This window comes from Berghia stephanieae, chromosome 4 (genome assembly GCF_034508935.2).
Source record: "Berghia stephanieae isolate SIO BIC M18660-M18661 chromosome 4, UCSD_Bste_1.3, whole genome shotgun sequence".
In the NCBI taxonomy this organism is placed as follows: Eukaryota; Metazoa; Mollusca; class Gastropoda; order Nudibranchia; family Aeolidiidae; genus Berghia; species Berghia stephanieae.
The window spans coordinates 51,033,596-51,055,488 of record NC_088363.1 but is presented as its reverse complement, the minus strand read 5'-3'; the positions used below and the strand labels follow the sequence as shown (position 1 = coordinate 51,055,488).

The window sequence follows — 21,893 nt, the reverse complement described above, 5'->3', positions numbered from 1 at the left end:
TGAAATAAATTGAAATAAACAAATGCGTACTAAAACAACCATTAATTAATTACATTCAGAGAAAGTGGTGATCGTTAAGTTGTGTTCAAAAGTTTGAAGGTATGAGGTTGACTTAAGAAACACTGGTTGGGAATATTAACAATGGGGAGTGGCCATTTGAAAGGATTGAGTGCCAAAACTTATAAAGAATCTTTGCTTTTACTAAATTGAGCTTGTCACCAATCATTCTCAATGTTCTTGTACTTTTAAATGATAGTTAATATACATTGTTGATCCATTGTGCAAAGATTTATAAACATTGGACAAGGAAAGATCAGCATTGGTCAACACACAAGATTTTTTATGCTTTTTACAAGTAATAATGTGATGTCTGAAAGAAACCCTGTTAACAATTCCTGTTTAAGAACGTTTTAGCCACTACTGATTAAAATTTTTGTCATTTCGTAATTTAACATGAGTTTATTTCTGCCACCCCATCTTTGATTTCATAAAAAAAAATAAATCTCAAATCCTTTGATCAAACTTTCAACATCATCACAGAGAGTAGAACTGAATATTTAAGTGATAATACTGACAATTTGTCAAAAAGGAGGAAAATCTATCGGCCCATCTGTCAAGCCCAAATCTAATGCAAATATAACATAGCTATTCATTGTTACTTAATATTACGTAATATATTACTAACTTCTAAACCACACATATTTTGATCATTAGATACAAACTGATTTTTTGTAAATATAATTTAACAAATTGTCATTTTAGAGCCCTATAATGCCGCCCACTATATCAAGAGATTATGATAACTTTTGGCCAAAAGGAGGTATTTGTTTTTATACTACAAACCCGGCTAGTGTGTGTATTACTGCAACCTTGTGATTATGCAACTATAAATAACAATCTTTAATCAATTGCAATACATCAAAAGAGCGAATTTAAATTAAGCCTTAAAAAAATTATTACTTAAATTGATCAGCCTAACTGATCTCTATCACCAAGTGATATCCATAAACATAAAAATATGAAGTTAGAAGGTTGGCTAAGAAAAAATATGGATGAGAGAGAAAGAGAGAGAGAGAAAGAGAGAGAGAGAGAAAGAGAGAGAGAGAGAGAGAGAGAGAGAGAGAGAGAGAGAGAGAGAGAGAGAGAGAGAGAGAGAGAAGAGAGAGAGAGAGAGAGAGAGAGAGAGAGAGAGAGAGAGAGAGAGAGAGAGAGAGAGAGAGAGAGAGAGAGAGAAGAGACCACTCTGATTGATTCTTTTTTTTAAAAATTGGTAATTAGATATATACATCGTAAAAGGACTGGTCCAAGGACTGAGCACTGAGGAACACCAAATAATAATAATAATAATAATAGTTAGTGATAATAAATTGATTCATTCTAAATGAACAGCATTACAGTAATCATCCAGCATTTAGCAATATGATCGTACCATACTCATTGCTCATCTCTGGCTCCCGCCATTCATATATAGCCTTTCTTACAATCGGATTGTGAAACCAGAGTTGAAGGAATGTATTGACGTAGCACGTCGCTCCCAAATTCTTGAGTCCAACAAAATTACCCTGTGAAAGGAATGAAAAAAAAGAAACAAAAAATATTACTTATGGTATAAGATATTTTATTTAGACCCTGATCCATTGGGTATGATGATGATGATGATGATAATGACGATGGTGATCCAAAGTCTTTAAAATGACATTGTGAAAAGGAACATTTCCACAGAAAAAGTTGTATTAACTCTCAACAATTTCAGCACTAGGATTGCCAAAGCAGGCTATTAATACTGTCCCTCTATTCTCCTCATGACCCATAAGCTTTTATTCTATAATATTTTTAGTATACAGAGCAGTTTTTTATAGAAATCATGTCCAATTTTATATTTTATTAACCACAGGTATCATTGTTGAGTTGAATACATTTTAACATCCGACATCATATCTTTCTTGAAAGCAATAACCACACTCCCTTCGATTAAACATTTATTATCTACAGTAAAAATGGCTAAATTACTTTTAATGAAATGAATTAAAGTTCATGAAGTTGATTCTTTTGCATAAAAGAACTTTTTGGTGTAACTGTTCAATGATGAAAAGATTTTGTATGGCGGTAGGCGTTAAGTTCTTTTTTTTTCTATCTAAATGTATGATTGACAACTTAAAGGAGCTAAATGTTGGTTCCTTTGGCTCACCTCTTTAGTTTGAGTTTGATATTTTTTTTCAAAAATATAATTATAATTTAATAATTGTCTTTTACATAGACATATATGCCTTTAAAAAACATTTAATACAATAATGATATAGAAACGGTTCCAAAGTTATGATGATGCTTTAATGTATTGGCATTTCGTTGCACTTATCTTTTGAATGCATAATTTTCCTCTTATACTACGCTCCAATATTGCCTTGCCAACTACCTCAATACATTTCTCCCCTTTGTTAAATCATGTGCTCTTTGCAAAAGAATGAAGTTGCTAGGCGAGCATCAGGCATTATCATTTCATGAACCTGTTTATGCCTTAGAAAGCCAAGATCATTTGAAAATGAACCACATATCAAGGGAGTCATTCTCTAACCATGTAAATGGAAATAAAAAATGAAATTTAATGTTCAAGCTAAGAATGTTCAGAGTGCCTTCCAATTAATCCTCTACTCATTTGGGATGCTTTGGTGTAGTATAAATAGCAGAAATTAAAAACATACAATGGATATTGCTTTGGATCAGAACGCATGAAATGATTATTTTTGTTTCTCCTGTAAAGTTTTGTCAAAACCAATTACACAGTAAGAAATTGACACCATCGATATATTGAACCATTGGATTAACATTTTCCCAATAAAGCGGTTATGTTGTCTCTTTAACATTTAATTTCACAAAGAATATCAACGCAATATTTTTTCTTCTTCTAAATATGGTATTTTAACTTTTCAAAAATTCAACAGAAGAAAGCTCAAATCCAAATTAGCGGACAATCCCAATTGAAATAAGAATGAAAGGAAAAGAAAGACACCAACCTTTTGAAGCCTTTCAGATTCTGGATTAAAGTTCTGAAGCTTGGACTCATCCACTTGACCAAACCACTTTTTCTCTCCAAGGTTATTCAAGCAAAATGGATTGCCTTTACAATTACGTCTGTAATAAAAAGAAAAAGAATTCAAACAATGATCTAAAGATATGATATACATATATCTAAAATAATCTTTGGGAAAAATAAGATACCCTATAAAATAATCAATGAGCTGACTATCAAATACTGTGACTTTATTTTGTTATTTTTAATCCCAGAAAAGAGAATTTCATTTTTACTAAAAAATAAAAACAAAACAAAACAACCCCCCCCCCACAAATCAAGATAGTATGGGCAAACGAACTAAATATTCTTCAACAGTCAAGACCTGACCTGGTATACATCATTCCTCAACTCTTATATATACCCAAATAAGAGAATAAACAGACAGTCAATTCTCAAAGTTAAGTAGATAAAAGCTTAAAAAGGCAACCTCAAAACATATAGTAGTTATATTGGAAATTAATGGATTTATAAGCAATTACCAAAAATATAAAAATGCATTCATTAGGAAAGAAAGTCAATTAAAAGCAACTTTACAAAAAGCAATACTGGCAAAACCAAACTAAGATTAAAAGGTAATTATTAATTTGCAAAATTTAAGTGAAATGCACTTAAGGTTATTTGTTCCTTGATAATCATAGGAGGCCTAGAAGTGATTCAGGAAAATATTTTTCCCTGCTTTTTCCCGTTTTTTTCCTGGTTTTTTCCAGGCTCTAGGGAAAATTTTAAGGTAGTAATTTTCAAGCATATTCATCAATTCTAGACCAGTCACCACTACCTATATATATGTATATATATATATATATATATATATATATATATATATATATATATAAGAGAGAGAGAGAGAGAGAGAGAGAGAGAGAGAGAGAGAGAGAGAGAGAGAGAGATGTGAGTGAAAAAGAGAGTAGCTGAGACTGAGAGAAAGAAATATATTGACTCTGGCTATTAATACTTGGACGTATTCCTGTAAAGTCTAGGCCTCCTACAACATGCAAAAAAATATTTTAAAAAAGAGAGAGACAGATAGATATATATATATATATATATATATATATATATAAATATATATATATATATATATATATATATATATAGAGAGAGAGAGAGAGAGAGAGAGAGAGAGAGAGAGAGAGAGAGAGAGAGAGAGAGAGAGAGAGAGAGAGACAGAGAGAGAGAGAGAGAAAAGAGACAAAGAGAAGAGAAATCAATAGAGAGAAAAAGACATTTGAATATTACTATGAGAGAGAAAGTAGCGTCCAAAGACTTGTGGCCTACTTATTGAATTGCACATGAATGAAATAAAGCTAGTTAATCTAGAGACAGACAAAACAAACTTAGTACAAATTACAATGAGTAAACGACCTTAATCTGCCATCTCCAAATAATTGAATAACAAGTCTTGAAAATTAATTAAAGTAGCTCAAGGACGTCGACCGTCTTTCTTAGCTTAGCTAACAATCGCATTCATGACCAAGTCAAAAACACACAAAAAAAAAACAAAACAAAGAAAAAACACACTCACACACACACACTACTAAGATGAGGGGAGGGATGTGTGTTTCTAGCACTCTTGTCTTGTCGACAATGATGAGTCGACTGAGTGAATCAAGCGTCTTTAAGTCTTCGACCAATCACAGGCTATCTAACCGAACCGGCTGGTCGAAACAAAGACGCTTCTCGCCGTCGATGTATTACGCTATTGTTGTGCAAGTGGCAAGGAATATAACACCTTTTTGAGCAGGCCTAAAAGCTAAAATCTAAAAGTAAAAAATATAATTCTGAGGAATTTGAAAGTCACATTGTTGAAATCGGCTTGAAAAAAGAAGAACATTGGTCCTTGTTTCAGAAAAATCGGTTGAAAACCAACTGTTTTACGAATAAATTCGATTTTAAAAATTGCTTTTGTTTATTTTCGATTTTTTTAGCAACTTTTTTATTTATCGGCCGATTTTCTTGATTTTTATATCATTCTTGATATCTCAATGAGACGAGATCAGTGATATACTTTGTTTGTTTCAAATGTAACTACAACATAATTTGTTTTTTTTTACTTATCAACCGTGCCTGGATAATTTATTCAACAACTGACGCAACTATCCCATTGCCGTCTTCCAGTGTTTCAGCGATGACTCTAAACCACTATAATTACGTCATGCACAGGAAACATGGTAATAGTCTGTGTACTCTACGAATGCGGACCGGACTTTGCTGATTGGGTCGATCGTCATAACATAGGGCCTAGTAGTGTGAGGAAACCATAAGAGGCTGCTGCCATGCTCTAAGCCGATCGTTCGCAGGTTGGGTAATGATTACGCTGAAGAATACATGTTGGGTTGTTGATTCACCTAAATGTTTCTCACGGCTTTTTCCCGGCCCCAGACAATTTTCACCGATTTTCCCGGCTTTTCCCGGTCGGGAAATTTCAAAATAAAGTTCCCGGCTTTTCCCGGTTTTCCCGGCCCACTTCGAGGCCTGTCATAGGTGAAACTCAGTGTTGAGTCCAACACTTACTTGCATGATCCACGCTCACAAGGTGATAAGTTGAGTCTGTATGCAATGTGAATATGCTCTTGGGTAATCTGAGTATGATCTATAGTCTCTGTCCAGCTCCATGCAGCTTTATCAAGCTGCTGTTTTTGTTTAGGTGGCATTGTTGAATAGCACTAAATATCTGGAAGAAAGAAGAAAATGGGAGAGATAGGCTTTGTTTAATTCAACAAAACTGAATCAGAACTAATACAGACACATCAGTATTGATATTTAATATTTCTTTAAAAACAATTTAATCCTAAAATTTAAATGTGAATGAACAAAAGGAAACGATGTGGTACGATGTAATTAATTAAATTTGATATCATAGGACAAAATAAAATATGCTATAATCGCAAAGCTTGTCTTTTAATAACATTAAAAGATCTGGAGCTTGGTTAGTGTAAGATTGAATCTCGCCTTTAATGGGTAAAATTGTTTTGATTAAAAACAAAACAAAACACAAACATACACACACGAGCGCATGCGCTCACGACAGTGAGGTCCATCCATTGCTTGTATTGCAACGGTAAAACAGTTAACATGTATATCGATCCTGAGGCTAGATGCACCGTTACCGTGTATGTAGGCACTCAAAAAAAAAAAAAAAAAAGGAAGGAAAGAGAGGCATCATAATAAAGGCAAAAACAAAAAAAAGTCACACACACGCTACAAAACTAATTTTGCACACACATTTTTACTGCATTTATGCACCAAATTGCATATCTAGTGACACTTCTTCTGGAATGTTTTTCTATTTAAACTTTTTTAAACGATTTCTTCGCGAGGAATGAATCATGATAAAATTTCAAACCCAATTTTGAAATTCATCAAGGATTGTCCAGTACCGAATATTTTTTTATATAGAAAAATGCATCTTCAAATCTATTGACGGTAGGCGTTAAGATCTTTTTTTTTCTATCTAAATGTATGATTGACAACTTAAAGTAGGTACTTTGGTAAACGTCCATTTGGCCCTCCAGCAGGGAGCCGATAAATGGCCTAGTGGCTGTGACCCGATATTTTGGACTTTTGAGTGATGGGTCTCAGAAAAAGTTCCATAGATTTTTTGTTTATGGATGGATTTTAATGATTGATGTCTTATTTTCTTCAGGAGAAATTACTCTATCGTTTGGTGTAGTTTAATTTAAAACCAATGACAATTTAGTATAACTTTTGATTATGGATAAAATAGGGTATAATTTAGCTTTGGATAATTAAAAGATTAGAACTTGGTAAATCAAAATTTCATGCTGGCACGTTTATTTAACATCTTAACTTTTTAATAAAATTAAATTCAGGGCAAAGTTGTATACCGCATCCATGAAATTCGTTCCAGTAAAATCCTTACTCAAATCTTAACGGCCATTTTAGGCCAGTTTTCACATCCAAATGGTGGTTACTACCAGAAATACAACAATTTTCAGGTCACAAAGTCCGTCAGTAAATAACAAAGGCAAATAGAAGACCATTTTTCAGCCTTTAAACTAACATAACTTTTTTTCTGCTTATCTGATTTTCACAATTTTGGTATCATTAGAATCGTGTTGAAAAGCACTTTAAAAGATATAGGTTTCATTGAGCTCAATCCAATTTGAATTTTTTACCAAAGTACCTACTTAAAGGAGCTAAATGTTGGTTCCTTTGGCTCACCTCTTTAGTTTGAGTTTGATATTTTTTTCAAAAATATAATTATAATTTAATAATTGTCTTTTACATAGACATATATGCCTTTAAAAAACATTTAATACGATAATGATATAGAAACGGTTCCAAAGTTATGATGATGCTTTAATGACTTTAATGATAAGTTAATCAAATCAGAGTCAAAATCCGTTCGTAACTCCTGGATGAAAATGAAAACGGCCAAATAAAGAAAAGTGATAAAACTGCAAAAGTAAAAGGGAGAAAGAAAATCAAACAATCATAGTTTACTGTCACTATTCTTACTCTGGCTCTGACCTGAGTTTGCAATTGTAAATTCTCACAAATGACTGATTACCGATAGCGATTGGCTGGGTAAAATAATCAGAATCAGAGTATTCAGGCTCAGGAGAGAAGAGTAGAGAGTCTCCACACCAAGTATATTATGTTAAAGTACATTATCATTAATTATCGACGTGAAGCATCAAACTTTGATGTTGCATCGCCCTTCATGAAATATAAAAATAAACCATTTCACTTGCAAAAATTCTAAATAAACAAATGACAAATTACAGGCTCTCACTTCGAATATTTCAGAAGCTATTGCTCAGAAAAAAGAAAGTTCCAATGAATAACTTCCCTTGGCAATTAACCGTCTTGGAATGTGAAAAACACGAAACTCCACTGATTAAAAAAGCGAATTGTTTTCTTACACAAAATACGAAATTCCTTTTAATGATTCTTCGAAACTGGAAACTTGTGTGACGAGGTGAGGCGTGAGGCGAATTTTTTTCCCCCAGACATTTCCATAATGCTTTTCACGATCAATATCTTTTGTTAATGCAGAAGGGATTAATTGCTCACATTGAGGACATTTGTATTGCAATCTACCAATGATTTCTCTTGCACTCCAGGACTCGGCCAGTCATGTCATTGCCACTGACTGACTGCAATCTGCAGGATGATTGCATTGCTTGGCGTTACCTGCGACGAGGTCCTTGTCCCTTCTTTCTGCTCAAACTTTGAGCAAGACTCCACGACTTCAGATATTGATTGACTTATGTTCTGTGGCAGACTTAAATGTATTTCATGCTTTTTGCAACCTATTTTTACTTAAAGCTTTAGATGGTAGAGGCTAGACCAAGATTTTGGTCTCCCTTTGCCTTTGCCAAAATCAACCAATTTGGCTAGGGACCAGGGAGATCGAGATTTGAGATTTAAACTTTAAAACCGTATATTTTTGTTTATGGCATTGGGGGGGGGGGGATTTTTCAACAGTTTAAAGAATAAGAACGTAGTTTTATTTATGGAGCGTTTATTTATTTACCTATTTAGGCGTAGACCGAGTCACCAGGGGGTTCTCGTCAGCTTAGTGCTCTGTCAATAATAATAATAATGAAATGATGTATCATATTGCACACTTGAAATTGAAAATAAAGTCACTAGAGAGGTGGGCCTTTGGCCTACCAACCTCCGCTGCACGTCCAACCCGCCTTGAGCATGCATTCACGTAAAATATAAAGATTTTTTTAAAAAACCTACCTCTGTTTCAAAAACTAGCATCTTTCAACTTTCTAAGAAACATTTTGATTTTTCAGAACTTTAGTTCGTTAAAAAAATACCGGCCAATCTGACCCGTTGAGTCGAATGAAAACGAAATTTTGTTGTTTACACGGTTCAAAGGAAATGCCGTAAATAAGCTTTCATGGACTTCCTGTGTTGTTTTTATAGTGTCACGTGACCGTTTTGAGAAATTTGTCGTCTGCTACAAATAATTAGACCGGTAGGGGGTAGATATTTTCGTTGGAGCAGAGAAAAAGTGAGTATTATTTCTTGGACTTGTAGAGAGGCCTAGGGTACACCAGCAGACCAGTTGATTGAATGAAAGAGAAAAAGGCCTTTTTTATCCGCCGCCACCACCACCTTGAAAGAGTGGAGGGGGGGGGGGGGGAGATGCATGCCGACGAGAGGGAGACGTGTCGATTGGTGACCTTGGTGACGTAAGAGCATCTCAAGGATGCTGGCAGTTGCAGTTGCAGGTGTTCTTAATCCCTTAACAGCGAAGCTAATTTTTTGCTTTTAGATAGTAGTAGTTTGCTTTTATCTTTATTATTGTTAACGGGGAATACAGCGTTTCCACCAAGAGAGTAGTCAGACTATCGCAACTCGGACTTCAATTGTCTATAATAGTTTTGCCGTTACTTGTTTTTTGATGATAGAAGATTTGGTGTTAGGTCAAAGATCGAATTTCGCCGCTAAAAGGTTGCATTGCTACTGGGTTTGCTCTCCCCCCCCCCCCCCCACCCACTTTTTTTTTCTTCTTTTTTTTTTCACCTTAATAATATTGTTGATTGCTGCTATTTCCCTTTTTATGATTAGCAAGTGCCGTAGGAGTCTCACAGGATGCAGGAGTACTGCAATTAACCCTTTGCCAGTGACACTGATTTTTTTGTTTTTCAAATAATAGTCTTCATTTATATTATTTTTTAACGCAGAAAAAAAACGTTTCCACCATAAGAGCAGTAAGAATATTGATAAAAAGCGCTTTGAGCACGTTGGGTGGATATTGCTCTATATAAAAGCTCAAGTTTTTAAATTGTAATTTGTTTTTTGTCTTTTGATGAAAACGGTAAGATTTTATTTTTGGTCCAAGTAAGATTGATATTCGCCTTTAAAAGGTTAAGTTGTTTTGTTTTTTCAGTTTTTTTGTTTTGTTTTTCAAATGCGGATACGTTGCTTCTTCCTTTTTTTCCTCAACTGGCAAGCTATCGCTGTACTTACCCGCATGGCTTGCACACACAAAAGGATACATCTAGGTCACAATACCTTACATCGAGGTCACAAAATCAGACAACTAGGTCACACATCAAGACATCTCTGTTTCGTTTGTTCCAAGATAGCAAAACAAACCAGACGTCTTGGAGTTCGAAAGAGCTTTCCATAACATATTTGGTATTTGCAAGACCCCCAGAAACCAATTCCCTATACAGCTCTTGTGCACGGTTACTTATGACCTTGATTTCTTTCGTACCCACCCCCAGAATCCCACTTATTGTGTGTTATAGGCAGAACATAATAAATAGCTGGGCTGCCACATACGTGACTAAATTGGCCAAAGAGAGAATCTATACTTTGGCATTAGACACCCATTACCTGATGTCTTGGTTTTTAATCCTAGCCTAGTGAGAGAGAGAAAACAAAACAATCATACATGTATCTGCAAACAGCAGAACGTTTTCATTTTACATTGAGATGGAAAGGGGGAGGGATAACACTATGACAAGAGAGAGAGAGAGAGAGAGGTGGGCGGGGGGATGGGGGGATAGTAAGGGGGAATGGGAAAAGATGAAAGAAACAATGGGTTGCCTGATGACGTAGATCAAAGGATTGTTACAGCGGTGTTCACGGTGCGTACTTCGTGATATTTTAACCTTTTACAGTGACACTGATTTTTTTTCTCCAGATTGCTTATGCAGAATAAATCGTTTCCACCAAGAGAACAGTAGTAAGAGTATATTTCGACTCGGGCTTCAATTAAACTATAAATCGCAAAGCTTGTCTTTTAATGATAACATTAAGACTAAGATCTGGAGTTTGGGGAGTGTAAGATGGAATCTCGCCATTAATGGTTAAAATTGTTTTGATTTTTTAAAAAAATTCACACACACACACACACACGAGCAGAATGTTGCAACGGTAAACCGGTTTACGTGTACATAGATCCTGAGGCTAGATGCCCCGTTACCATGTACGTAGGCACTCCCCAAAAAAAAAAGGAAGAAAGAAAGAGACACACACACACAGTCTCGCATCCTCTACGAACTAATTTTGCGCACCAATTTTTACTGCACTTATGCACCAAATTGCATACCTATCTAGGGACACTTTTTTCCGTATCTTTTCTCAATAAACTTTTTTAAAAACCTTTGTTTTGCGCGGCAGGCGGCTGGCACTAGGGGCACCAACCACTGAATCAGACGAAAAACACACACGATTTAGCGAGGAATGAATATGAAAATATTTAGGATATAATTTCAAACAAAACTTTTGATATTCATCAAGGATTATCTAGTACCGAATGTTTTTTGATAGAAAACAAATGTATCTTCAAATCTAAACTGCTTTTGACGGTAAGCGGTAAGTTTTTTATTTATTTTTCTGTCCAAACGAATGATTTGTCCTGGTATAGAAGCTAAGTATTGGTAACACCGGCGCAGCTCTCTAGCTACTATCATGTATTCACATACCTGTTTAAGAGAAAGAGATGTTAAAATTTGACCAAAGAAACCCCATCCTATCCTTTATTTTTTGGGGGGGGGGGGAAGGGGGGTTGTCTTTTTATTTTTTTATTTTTGAGCGAGTCTATTTGTTTTCTCCTTGTTTTTGCCTTGTTCCTTGAAATGTGTAGCGGATAAGCAGAGTGTGCGATTAAGCGGAGTGAACTGTAAGATCCATAACTGCACTGCCTATAGCCAGGTATTCATTCACACCTGAGTCAAGTGGAGTAACGAGTGTAAAATGCCTTACCTAAGGCCATCAAGTCACAGACCACACTTAGCATTGCTAGCTTTTGTGACAAGATGAGATATATATAAATAAGAATGGGAAAGTATGGAATTTGAAATAAAAACATAGTATTTTCTAATACTATTATTTCATAAGCCACTTATCCTTTACATTGGATGATCTCAAATTAAAAGATCTGGAGTTTGGGTAGTGTAAGATTGAATCTTTATGTCATTGTGAAAATATGAGGGATTTGTAGTCCACCCCCAGCCTCTCTTCCTGATTATATATACTTTTTAAAACTTTTTTAAAAATGCCCTCAGACTTCCCTATAAGGAAGAAGAAGAAAAAAAGTAACAACAAAACTTTCAATGAGGTAATCTGGTTGCTAGTCAAAACATCGGTAAAATTATTCTGCTCAGCAGGGACCATGATCTTTACCAAAGACCCTTAATCACCGCCTTTATCACCAAAATAAATTCATTAATGACAGAATTAAACTAAAACGTTAAACCTTTAAAAAAGAAATAGTTTGAACAGAGAAAAGAAGGATACACACAGAGAGAGAGAGAGAGAGAGATCGTTTATATTTTACATTTGACTGTTACTGTAATTTAAGTATAAAATATCATTCCAGCTTGCATTATGATCAAAGATTTTAAAAGGTATCAAGACAAGGAAAGATTCCTTTCTGTGCTTTATACACTTGTGTCTTAGTCTTGAAAATAACTGACTTTTTAAAAGCCTAATTGAATGAAGAGATTAAAACTTATAAAGTATAACATAAAAGATATTTATTTAAGAGATTAAAACAATTTGTAGATTTTTAAAAGTTATGAATCAATTCAATCACGGGTTGAGAATTAATTATTTTAAGGGAAATTGCTGTAATTAGATTGACTTTAGCATCTCTCTCAAATTGATTATTTATAACCTTTGTGTCTCTTGAACAGTCTAGTTGTCAACAATCTGTGTTGAAGGAAAAAGTAAGATTTTTTGTGTTTGAGAGATCTTTTTTTTTTAGATCGTTAAGATGAATTATTTCTTTAATTTTTCAGATTTTCTTTCAAACACTCAAAGTTTGAAATTTATAGCTGTCATAGACAGGATGTTTGGTGGGACAGGAAACTATCATCAAAATAAGACCAGAGGGGGTGGAAGTTATCGCCAGGGCAATTCAAACCCACAGCGTGGTGGATGGAACAGTGGATCAGCATATGGACAACAAGGGGGTCATCAATCAAATTTCCAATCACGTGGTAATGGTAGAGGATGGGAAGTACGAGGCAGAAAGAGAGGGCCCATCATAGGTAATCTGATTTTTATTGTATAGTGTAGATCTGTGAATTCTCTGTCAATTGACTGGAATAAGTCATCTGACATGAATGTAGTCAGATGGTTATCGATAATACACTAATGACAATAATCGGGGAATGTTCCACAACACTATGCATAGCACCTGGGTTGTTTATATCATGGTTGTGTCACATTATATTGCTGATATTTCATGGACAAACACTTCTTTAAATGTGAAAATGCAGAGCTTTTCCAGTTTATTCTATCCTTATGCCAGCCAATTTAAGACAAATGAAAAACTTATTCAATTCTAGATGTTATTATTAAGATTTATTTTATTTCTGAAATATTGACTAAAAGTAAGGAAATGACTTCAGGATGTTCTTAGTTTTGACAACTGTGATTGTTTTTTACACTTTGGGGTAGAGTCCCTGACACACAGTCATAATTATTGGTATTAACTCACTCAATCCTAACACCGACTATATCCGTAGTTTACCCGGGTTACTTTTACCCCATGCCTATTTATTACATTTTTATGAGACAAATTATAGGCGTAGTATCAAAGCTAATGTTTTTAGTTTTTGCATGTTAATGATAGTTGAATAAAACTATCTATCAGGCCTGTAAATCTTCAGTCTATTGTCGGATTTCAGACAGTACGATTTTGCTCTATAAGTGCTAAAAAAAATAAAAAATAAAAGATAATAGTAAAAATAAAATTCATAACGCCAAAGAACAGAACCAATAAAAAAGAAAATAGACTTTTATTTCGTTCCTCGAAAAAATTAGATTTTATTCTGTTTCAAATGCCGACTTAAAAAAAACAAAAAAAAACAACTTTTTATTTGTTGCATCAAAGACAAAACATGCCGTCTATCAGTTAGCTATAATATTATCATGCTGCCTACACGCTCCGCTAGACGTTTATGTATTCACTGCTTGGCTACTGTGCCACAGCCAGCGAGAGAGAGGTCGCGAAGTTCGCACGAGTCGTCTTCACACACACACACACACACACACACACACCTAGTCTGTAAATGACGCACACACAGACGTGTGTCGAACCGGACTGGAAGGTTTCTCTCTATTTTGCTACCGACACACATGCATATCTCCGGTTCTTATTTCTCAGTCTCTATATTTCGTTGGTTCCGTCCCGATGTGAGACGGAAGAAAATAATGCGAAATAATTATTTTTCTTCGAAATATATATTCTTCGAAAGCTCTCACACCACCGCACCACCTCCTCTTCTTCTTCTTCTTCTTCTTCTTCTTCTTCTTCTTCTTCTTCTTCTTCTTCTTCTTCTTCTTCTTCTTCTTCTTCTTCTTCTTCTTCTTCTTCTTCTTCTTCTTCTTCTTCTTCTCTTCTATAAGAATTAATCCAAATAAACGAAAGAATCAGCGTAAACATTTAACACAAACAGGAGCGAAGATGCGCAGCTTCCCGTGTTGAGCACTAGACGTCTAGATACACATCCTTCAAGTCAAAAGGGTAGGAATTGTTCTCTTCCTTTCATTTTACAACTAACTCAGACCTGGGACCTCAAATAATTGTGATTTTTTTTTTTTTTTTGATACCATAAAAAAAGGACCTCGTTATAAATAAATAGGGGAAAGTGACATGATTTGACTAGTCAATTGTCGTGTCATATCTGTGTCGTGTCCATATTTTTGTCCTGTTGTGTCTATTTTCGCGTGTTCAAAAAGTTCCGACAATTTTTTCACCAACCATTTACAGGCCTGATCTATGTGCATGCTCATTTTTAATACATATTGTCCCATTTTTAAAAAGTAGCAAACATCTCTAGGATTGAGTGAGTTAAAGAGTGCTGTTGTTCAATTTAAGTGAAGTGGATATCACCAAGGATGTGAGGTGTGAATCGGAAGATCTTATTGAGGATGTTATGATTGGTTTTCAAAGTTTGATGCACAATTCTATTGGTTGGGCATCGGCATCTATTTATTAACTGTTGTCATGCTGGCAAAATGCATTGATCTGCCTGGAGACTTCATGTAAGAGTATTTAAAGTGTTAGTTTCAAATAGATGTATTCAGACCTTTCCTGAGTTGTGACAAAATTCCAGTTTATGTTTAGACTTCCCTCATACAGATCTAATCCATGATTCTTTTCTTAAACAGATATTTAATATTACAATCTGTTTTATTTGCATGTAAAGGTAACCAGCCTGGAAATCAGGAAAGAGAAAGACCCCCTCCAAATTTAAGAGGAAGACAAATTGGATTATGGTTTGCAGGCAGGAATAAAGCCAAACAGGAAGCGGAACAGAAAAAAAATGTAGATATGAAATATATTTTTTTGTGTATAGTGTTCCTCTTCTTTTTCGTTATCGTCGTCGATGTCCTCCTTGTCTTCCTCCTAACCTTTAAATTGATAATCAATTAATTTTGTCCTGCCCCTTGCCGGAGTCCTTTGCTGAAAGGGAAATTTTCAAATGTCATGTTAGTTTTTGGCAGTGCTATTTTTTAAATTGTAAATCATCTCTCTGTTGTATCCTGATTGTTCTGTTTTTTTTCTTTGACCAGATCTGGTAAACATTTTGATATTTCCTCTTAGTGGGATCCTATGCTAGGGTCTGGTTAAGACTTTTAGTTGAACTCAAACTAAGTACATGGATAGTATTCTTTTGTAATCTACATCTGTTCCCTATTTAAACCAATTCCCCTTTGTCTTACTTTTTATTGGCTGTTTTAATAGTAATCCCAGAATTTTTTAACTATTCCATATTCTTCCTTTTTACTGGAGCTGATATGACCTAGATGTTTTGCAAGCACTCTCTCTCTCTCTCTCTCTCTCTCTCTCTCTCTCTCTCTCTCTCTCTCTCTCTCTCTCTCTCTCTCTCTCTCTCTCTCTCTCTCTCTCTCTCTCTCTCTCTCTCTCTCTCTCTCTCTCTCTCTCTCTCTCTCTCACAAACATGCATGTATTTTTGTATTTTTGAATATATTTCCAGATATCCACTATAACAATGGATGAAGAAAAAGAGAGGGACATACGTATTTTACTAAGCAATTTCACACAAGAGGAAGGAGCAACAAATCAAGACGCTGGCTATTCATATTATAGTAAATTTTTAGTTATTGTATTTCTTTTCGTCTTCATATAAGAACTGACTTATTCAGTTGTGTTATTATTGATACTCGATATAAAAAAGAAATAGATTGATTTGTCCTTTTTTAATACAACTAGTTGATAACCCGCAATATTTGCAGAGAAATAAAGGCTATTATGAACAAGCTTATTTACTATACTACTGAATTGTGAAAATTGACATAGAATCGTTTGATGGATCAACGATCAAGATAGTTCCACTAATAAAGTCTGTAGGTACGTGCAAATGAATTTGGCAATATGGTGGCCAGATAGCGATTCTCAAAGTCAAATGACCGACCATAGGCTTATGCCCTATTGAACCATTTCTATGTCACTATACTCTCACGCTCAGGGAACTTACGTGATTGGAATTCGGTCGTATCAATAACACTATCTACAAGTGAATTGTGTGAATCTGCCACAGATAATAATTATATGTTTTATTAAATGTGTTTTCTATGTAAATATATAACGGAATGACAAAGTACTGTGTGACATTTGTAAATTTATTACCATTATATCGGGGGCCCTTCAACAACCTTTTATCGATAGCTAAAATTAAAAGGAAGTAACATCTATTTAAGTCTCTTGTCTACAGATGTAGTTTTCGACTACTGATGACGCAATTATAGATTAGGAATGAACATCGCATCATTCAGTGGTCGCTATATCTCCTCAAAATTTTAGAAAAACAGCCTGATTGAGTACCTATTTACTTACAAATTAGACCTAGTAAGCATACAAGAGACCAAAGACAAGGCCAATGATGAAATAATATGAGGTTGCCGTCTCATTACATTTGAACATAAAGATATCCAGAGAGGGATCGGTTTTCTACATATCAGAAGTTTCTGGATTCAGATGTGGCCGAATCAATCCCTGAAGAACTAAGAAATTCGGAATTTTTAAAGCTGGAGCTTTTTGAAGGAAATTGATCAGATTGTTCCTATTTCAAACACCAAAAAGTCGATTTCTTCAGAAATCTTGGGGTTTTTTTTGTCATCCAGATTTCATTTCTTTTTGCTATAGCTATAGAAACTTGACATTCTGTAATAGAGGTCATATTGTCGAACAATATTATGTATAGAATGTGCTTGATGCTTTTCTGTTTGAATAAGAAATGTCTGTTTTTTTTTTGTGTTGGGTGGGTGTGCAGTTTTGGGGATAATTATGAAAATGGCTGATAAGGAGAGGGTTAACATTTTTTTATTTTTAAAATGGAAAATTAATGTTTTAGCCTCATCCCTAATATAGGTGTATTGTCCAGTTTTGTGTTTGTTGGGTTTTGTCACCTTTCATAATATTGGTAAGATCAGTATTTCAATTGCATTAATTACTGTATATTACAGACTGGCAAGAACCTCAAGCCGTAAACCCTGCAGCTGAAGAGTATTATTCAAGTGGAGGTATCAAAAATCCAAAATACGCACGGCAAGATGCAAGCCAGAGAGATGTCATGAGTGAGTGGATTGTGCTTTCAATATCTCTGCAACTTAAATTGTGAATTCATTACCTCTTAAGATTTTCAGCCATGCTTCCTTTCAATCATTACATCAAAAACTGAGGACATAGACCTTATTCTCTGCATACCATCTAATCTAATGTTTTGTTTACTTTTTCAAAAGAATAATGTTAAAGCAATGTTGTTTTTGTTTTAATGCATAATTGTAGGTGTGTCAACTTGAAATCATAAAAACGAGTTTAGGATAGAAGCTCTCAGTAAAAATAAAAAAGTAATCACTTCAACTAACATTAAACATAATAAATAAGTTAAAAATTACTCTTATAAGGATTTAGTTCGCTTTTAAGCCATGAACATGTGGCCTCTTGACCTCTAGCACTGAATTTCTTTTTTAGCAAGTTTGATTGATTATACATAGTTATGTTGTTCTGTATTTGGAGCCCAAAATTTGTGTTTTTAAAGAATTTTTCCTTGATAGTAGACGAGTCTGCAATTGAAGGCCGTACAATATCAAAATTGATTTGTGGCATTTGTTGATTGTTTATATCTTCAATTTTTTTTTATTTAACATTTAATCAGTTCAGCAAGAAGAACCATGTGACTCTTGGGAGGAGATGTATTCAACAGATATAGCACAGGCCCAGACATCTGGTAGGTACTTTTGTTGATTTGTTAATACTAATGGCACTTTGAGAACCTTGATTTTGGATAATAATGCATCATATGAAATCAAGTGTATCCTGCTAAAATTGTTGCATTTCTTATCACTGGCTTTTTCCATATAGATCCAGATTTTGTGTCTAAAATTTTCTGTGAAATTATTGAAAAATGAGATTTCATCATTCTTTGTTTTAAATTGAAGTTCTATAAAAATTGCTCAAGAACTTACATCTGAGATAAGTTTTTAAAAACTTCCTCGAGTTTTAGATTGTATTTTTTAAAAATAGAGTTATGTTTTAAGCCTTTGGCTGGCCCTAATTTCACCAAAACAAAACGATTCAATTATATTAAACAGTATATGAAATAATATTGTTCATAGTAAAATCGAGTAGGATTTATTGTTCTCTGCTATATATTAACGTTTAAAATCAGTTTAGGTTTAGATTGAAAATAGTTTAATTTTAAGGTTCCTCATTAAAAAATAATAATAATAATTTTTACTTCTCTTTTTTTAAATCCATTGGTGAAGGGGATTATAATTATTATCAAGCTGACCCATCCTCGTCATATGTTCCTGACTCATATCAAGCAGACCCATCATCTTCATATGTCCTCGACTCGTATCAAGCAGATCCATCATCTTCGTATGTCCCTGACTCGTATCAATCAGACCCAGCTTCATCAAATGCCCCTGATACCCGTCATCAAGCTTATTTCGACAACACATCTGGATTTGAACTGGATGACCGTGACGAGGAGGGCGTTGCACTGCCCTGTGTCACAGGGGTCATGGAATACAATGAGGCTCACAGCGACTACCCCTACCAAGCTGGTGTTGGATCAGGTGAGACTATTCTTTCTCTTGTTCATATACATTGACTAAGAGTTGCTGAGCATTACTGTCAATGTTTCTGTGGTACCTTTCTGATCGTCTGTCAATACTAATGACACTTTGAGAACCTTGATTTTGGATAATAATGCATCGTATGAAATCAGGTTTATCCTGATAAAATTGTTGTATTTCTTATCCCTGGCTTACCTTAGATTCATGTTTATTTTGTTCTTTCCATTGAAGATTGCTGCAAACGAGAACTCTTATAAGTTTTTGCATGTTTGGTTTCATTCACTCACTTACCATCTTTAACAATGCTTGACATCGTTACAAGGTGAGTCTCTATACCCGTCCAGTCACTGACCACAGTCAACATTAAGTTAACTTTGTTGATTATATTCAGAGGGCACTAAACTGTGAAGAATGTCTAAAAGGTCTTGTATGGAGTCTGATATTAAGATTATGAAGACTGTTAAACTGTTGATCACTAGACTTAATCAATCACATTCAACATGAATAAAAATGGAGCAAAATTGCTTGATATTGTCCATCTAGTGAATAGGAGAGTCGGGTCAATTCCATGCTGATCTGGACTGCAGCGGCGATCAGGTATGCCTACCATCCCAGAAACTTGAAAAAAATAATGGCTGTCCCTGAAAATACGGACGTTTTTTTTTGTCCCGTAAATAAACAAAAAAACGACCATTATACTACCACCACATCATCATCCCTACCACCACTACAGTAACTCCTACCTCATCACATCCCTACCACCGATCACTACAACAGCTACCACCACATCATCATCCCAGCTACACCTGCTACAACTACCACCACCACATCATCATCCCTACCACTATTGCTACAACTACTACTACCACATTATCATCCCTACCACCACTACTACAACTGCTACTACCACATAATCATCCCTACCACCAATACTACAACTACTACATCATCATTCCTATCACCACTACTACAACTCATCATCCCTACCACCTGTACCATAACAACTACCACCACATCATTCCTACTAACAATACTACAACCACTATTACCACATCATCATCCCTACCACCATTACTACAACAACTACCACCACCACATCATCATCCCTACCACCAATACTACCAACTACTACAACAACTCATCCCTACCACCACTACCATAACAACTACCACCACATCATTCCTACCAACACTACTACAACTATTACCACAGCATCTTCCCTACCACCATTACTACAACTATCACCATTCCTACCACCACTACCACAACCTTCACCTCCGCCACACCATCACCCCTACCACCAGATCATCAGCCATCAACAAACCATGTAATTTGAAAATGGTAAGCTATTTTCTTTCACAATAGTTGGAGAAAAATGTCCTCCTTTTTTGTGGTCAGTCATTCTCACCAGTGTTGGTGTTATTTTGAGCAGTTATCCAAGTAATATTATATTATTAAAACAGTGAGTGAGGATACTCCTTTTGTTGTAAGCATATTATTAAGTACACATGCCTACTTCTAATAACCACTAACACCATTGTAACCATGTTATACTCCTGATATCAGACATTGGACTGTCTTTTAAAATATTACTATTTCGCAGAGTATTTTTCCTGAAATTTGAGGTTTATCTGTAAAATGTCCCTGAAATTTGAAATTGAGGGTAGGCATGCCTGGGTGATACTTTTTAAGTTTGTTTTTAGTTTTCCTCTCTTTGCAAAGTTGGCTTTCTTATATCTATATTAGTATTCAAAGATCTCCATAGAGTTAACTTCCCATATGACCCCATCCCTGTCATTTTTACATTCACATTAGCAGATTTTGAACCAGTAAAACCCAGAGTGGGAAATCCAGCGCTTGATAAGGAAATGCAGGACAGGATGGAGTTTCTCTCCACTGATAAAAATTTCTGCTCAATGATGAAGTTCCGCGAAAAGTTGCCATCATACAATATGAGGGATGTAAGTTCTCAGATATGTCTTTGTATGATAGCAAAGTTTAATATGTGTATATGAATATATATGTGTATATATATATATATATATATATAATGTGTGTTTGTGTGTGTGAGAGTAATTTATGCAGAGCTGCCAACCTACTGCAAAAGATGCGGAATTGTACGCATTTTCAGCGATTGTACGCTTGTACACATTTCCCCCAAGATTGTACCCATTTTCAGTGTACAGAGTCAATTCAGTTTTCTTTAGTTGTAATTCATATTATTACCAGCCTATTGAGAAACCTTGGTGCCCAAGTGGATGTTCATATATTTTTTGACCAATTATGATCTTCATGCTGGGAGGTAGAATTCTGAAAGGATTGGATTATAGTCTTGGGTACATCATTGTTGCTGCAATTGAGCTTGTGCGGTGTGACTTTATGTAACTATACCTTCCTCTTGTTTTCACAATGGTTAGTTTTCGTCGATTTCAGGATTGTACCCATTTTTATGAAATCTCCCCCATTTTGAGGTCCCATTGTACACATTCTCATCAGATGGGGTTGGCAGCTCTGTATATGTATGTGCAGTGTGTATATGGATGTGTGAGTTTGTGTGTAATTGGATGCGTGTGAGCTTGTGTTCGTATGTCCAAATCTGCAGTATGTCATGTTTTTACTGATGGTCAATGTGAAGCGCTTCGAAGCTTCGGCATAAGCGATATATAAATGTACATTTATTATTATTATTATTACATCTAGAATGTCTTTACTATCCCATTTTCTTCCTTTTTACTGGCACTGATATGACCCACATGTGTTGCAAGCGCCG

At 35.0% G+C, this 21,893-nt stretch overlaps 2 protein-coding genes across 6 annotated transcripts in view; one reads left to right on the top strand and one right to left on the bottom strand.

The window, feature by feature from the left end:
- Positions 1-7,909, bottom strand: part of LOC144970771 (ubiquitin carboxyl-terminal hydrolase 48-like) — a 30,558-nt gene extending 22,649 nt beyond the window's left edge. The window contains exons 1-4 of one of the 2 annotated variants that reach the window (XM_078910776.1): positions 7,827-7,909; positions 5,582-5,741; positions 3,012-3,129; positions 1,430-1,562 (exon numbers count right to left, since the gene is read on the bottom strand). In XM_078910776.1, coding sequence (XP_078766902.1) covers positions 1,430-1,562; positions 3,012-3,129; positions 5,582-5,721 — 391 coding nt within the window. In that variant the 5' untranslated portion in view covers positions 5,722-5,741; positions 7,827-7,909. Of the gene's footprint in view, positions 1-1,429; positions 1,563-3,011; positions 3,130-5,581; positions 5,742-7,561 lie in introns of both variants that reach the window. The other variant, XM_078910777.1, reaches the window with a different exon arrangement.
- Positions 7,910-7,916: 7 nt separating this feature from the next.
- Positions 7,917-21,893, top strand: part of LOC144970770 (ATP-dependent DNA/RNA helicase DHX36-like) — a 37,762-nt gene continuing 23,785 nt past the window's right edge. Inside the window, exons 1-8 of one of the 4 annotated variants that reach the window (XM_078910774.1) lie at positions 7,917-8,012; positions 12,808-13,059; positions 15,226-15,344; positions 16,018-16,129; positions 17,507-17,617; positions 18,199-18,270; positions 18,809-19,123; positions 20,942-21,084. In XM_078910774.1, the coding sequence (XP_078766900.1) occupies positions 12,858-13,059; positions 15,226-15,344; positions 16,018-16,129; positions 17,507-17,617; positions 18,199-18,270; positions 18,809-19,123; positions 20,942-21,084 (1,074 nt within the window). In that variant the 5' untranslated portion in view covers positions 7,917-8,012; positions 12,808-12,857. Of the gene's footprint in view, positions 8,326-12,807; positions 13,060-15,225; positions 15,345-16,017; positions 16,130-17,506; positions 17,618-18,198; positions 18,271-18,808; positions 19,124-20,938; positions 21,085-21,893 lie in introns of all 4 variants that reach the window. The other 3 variants (XM_078910773.1, XM_078910771.1, XM_078910772.1) reach the window with 3 other exon arrangements.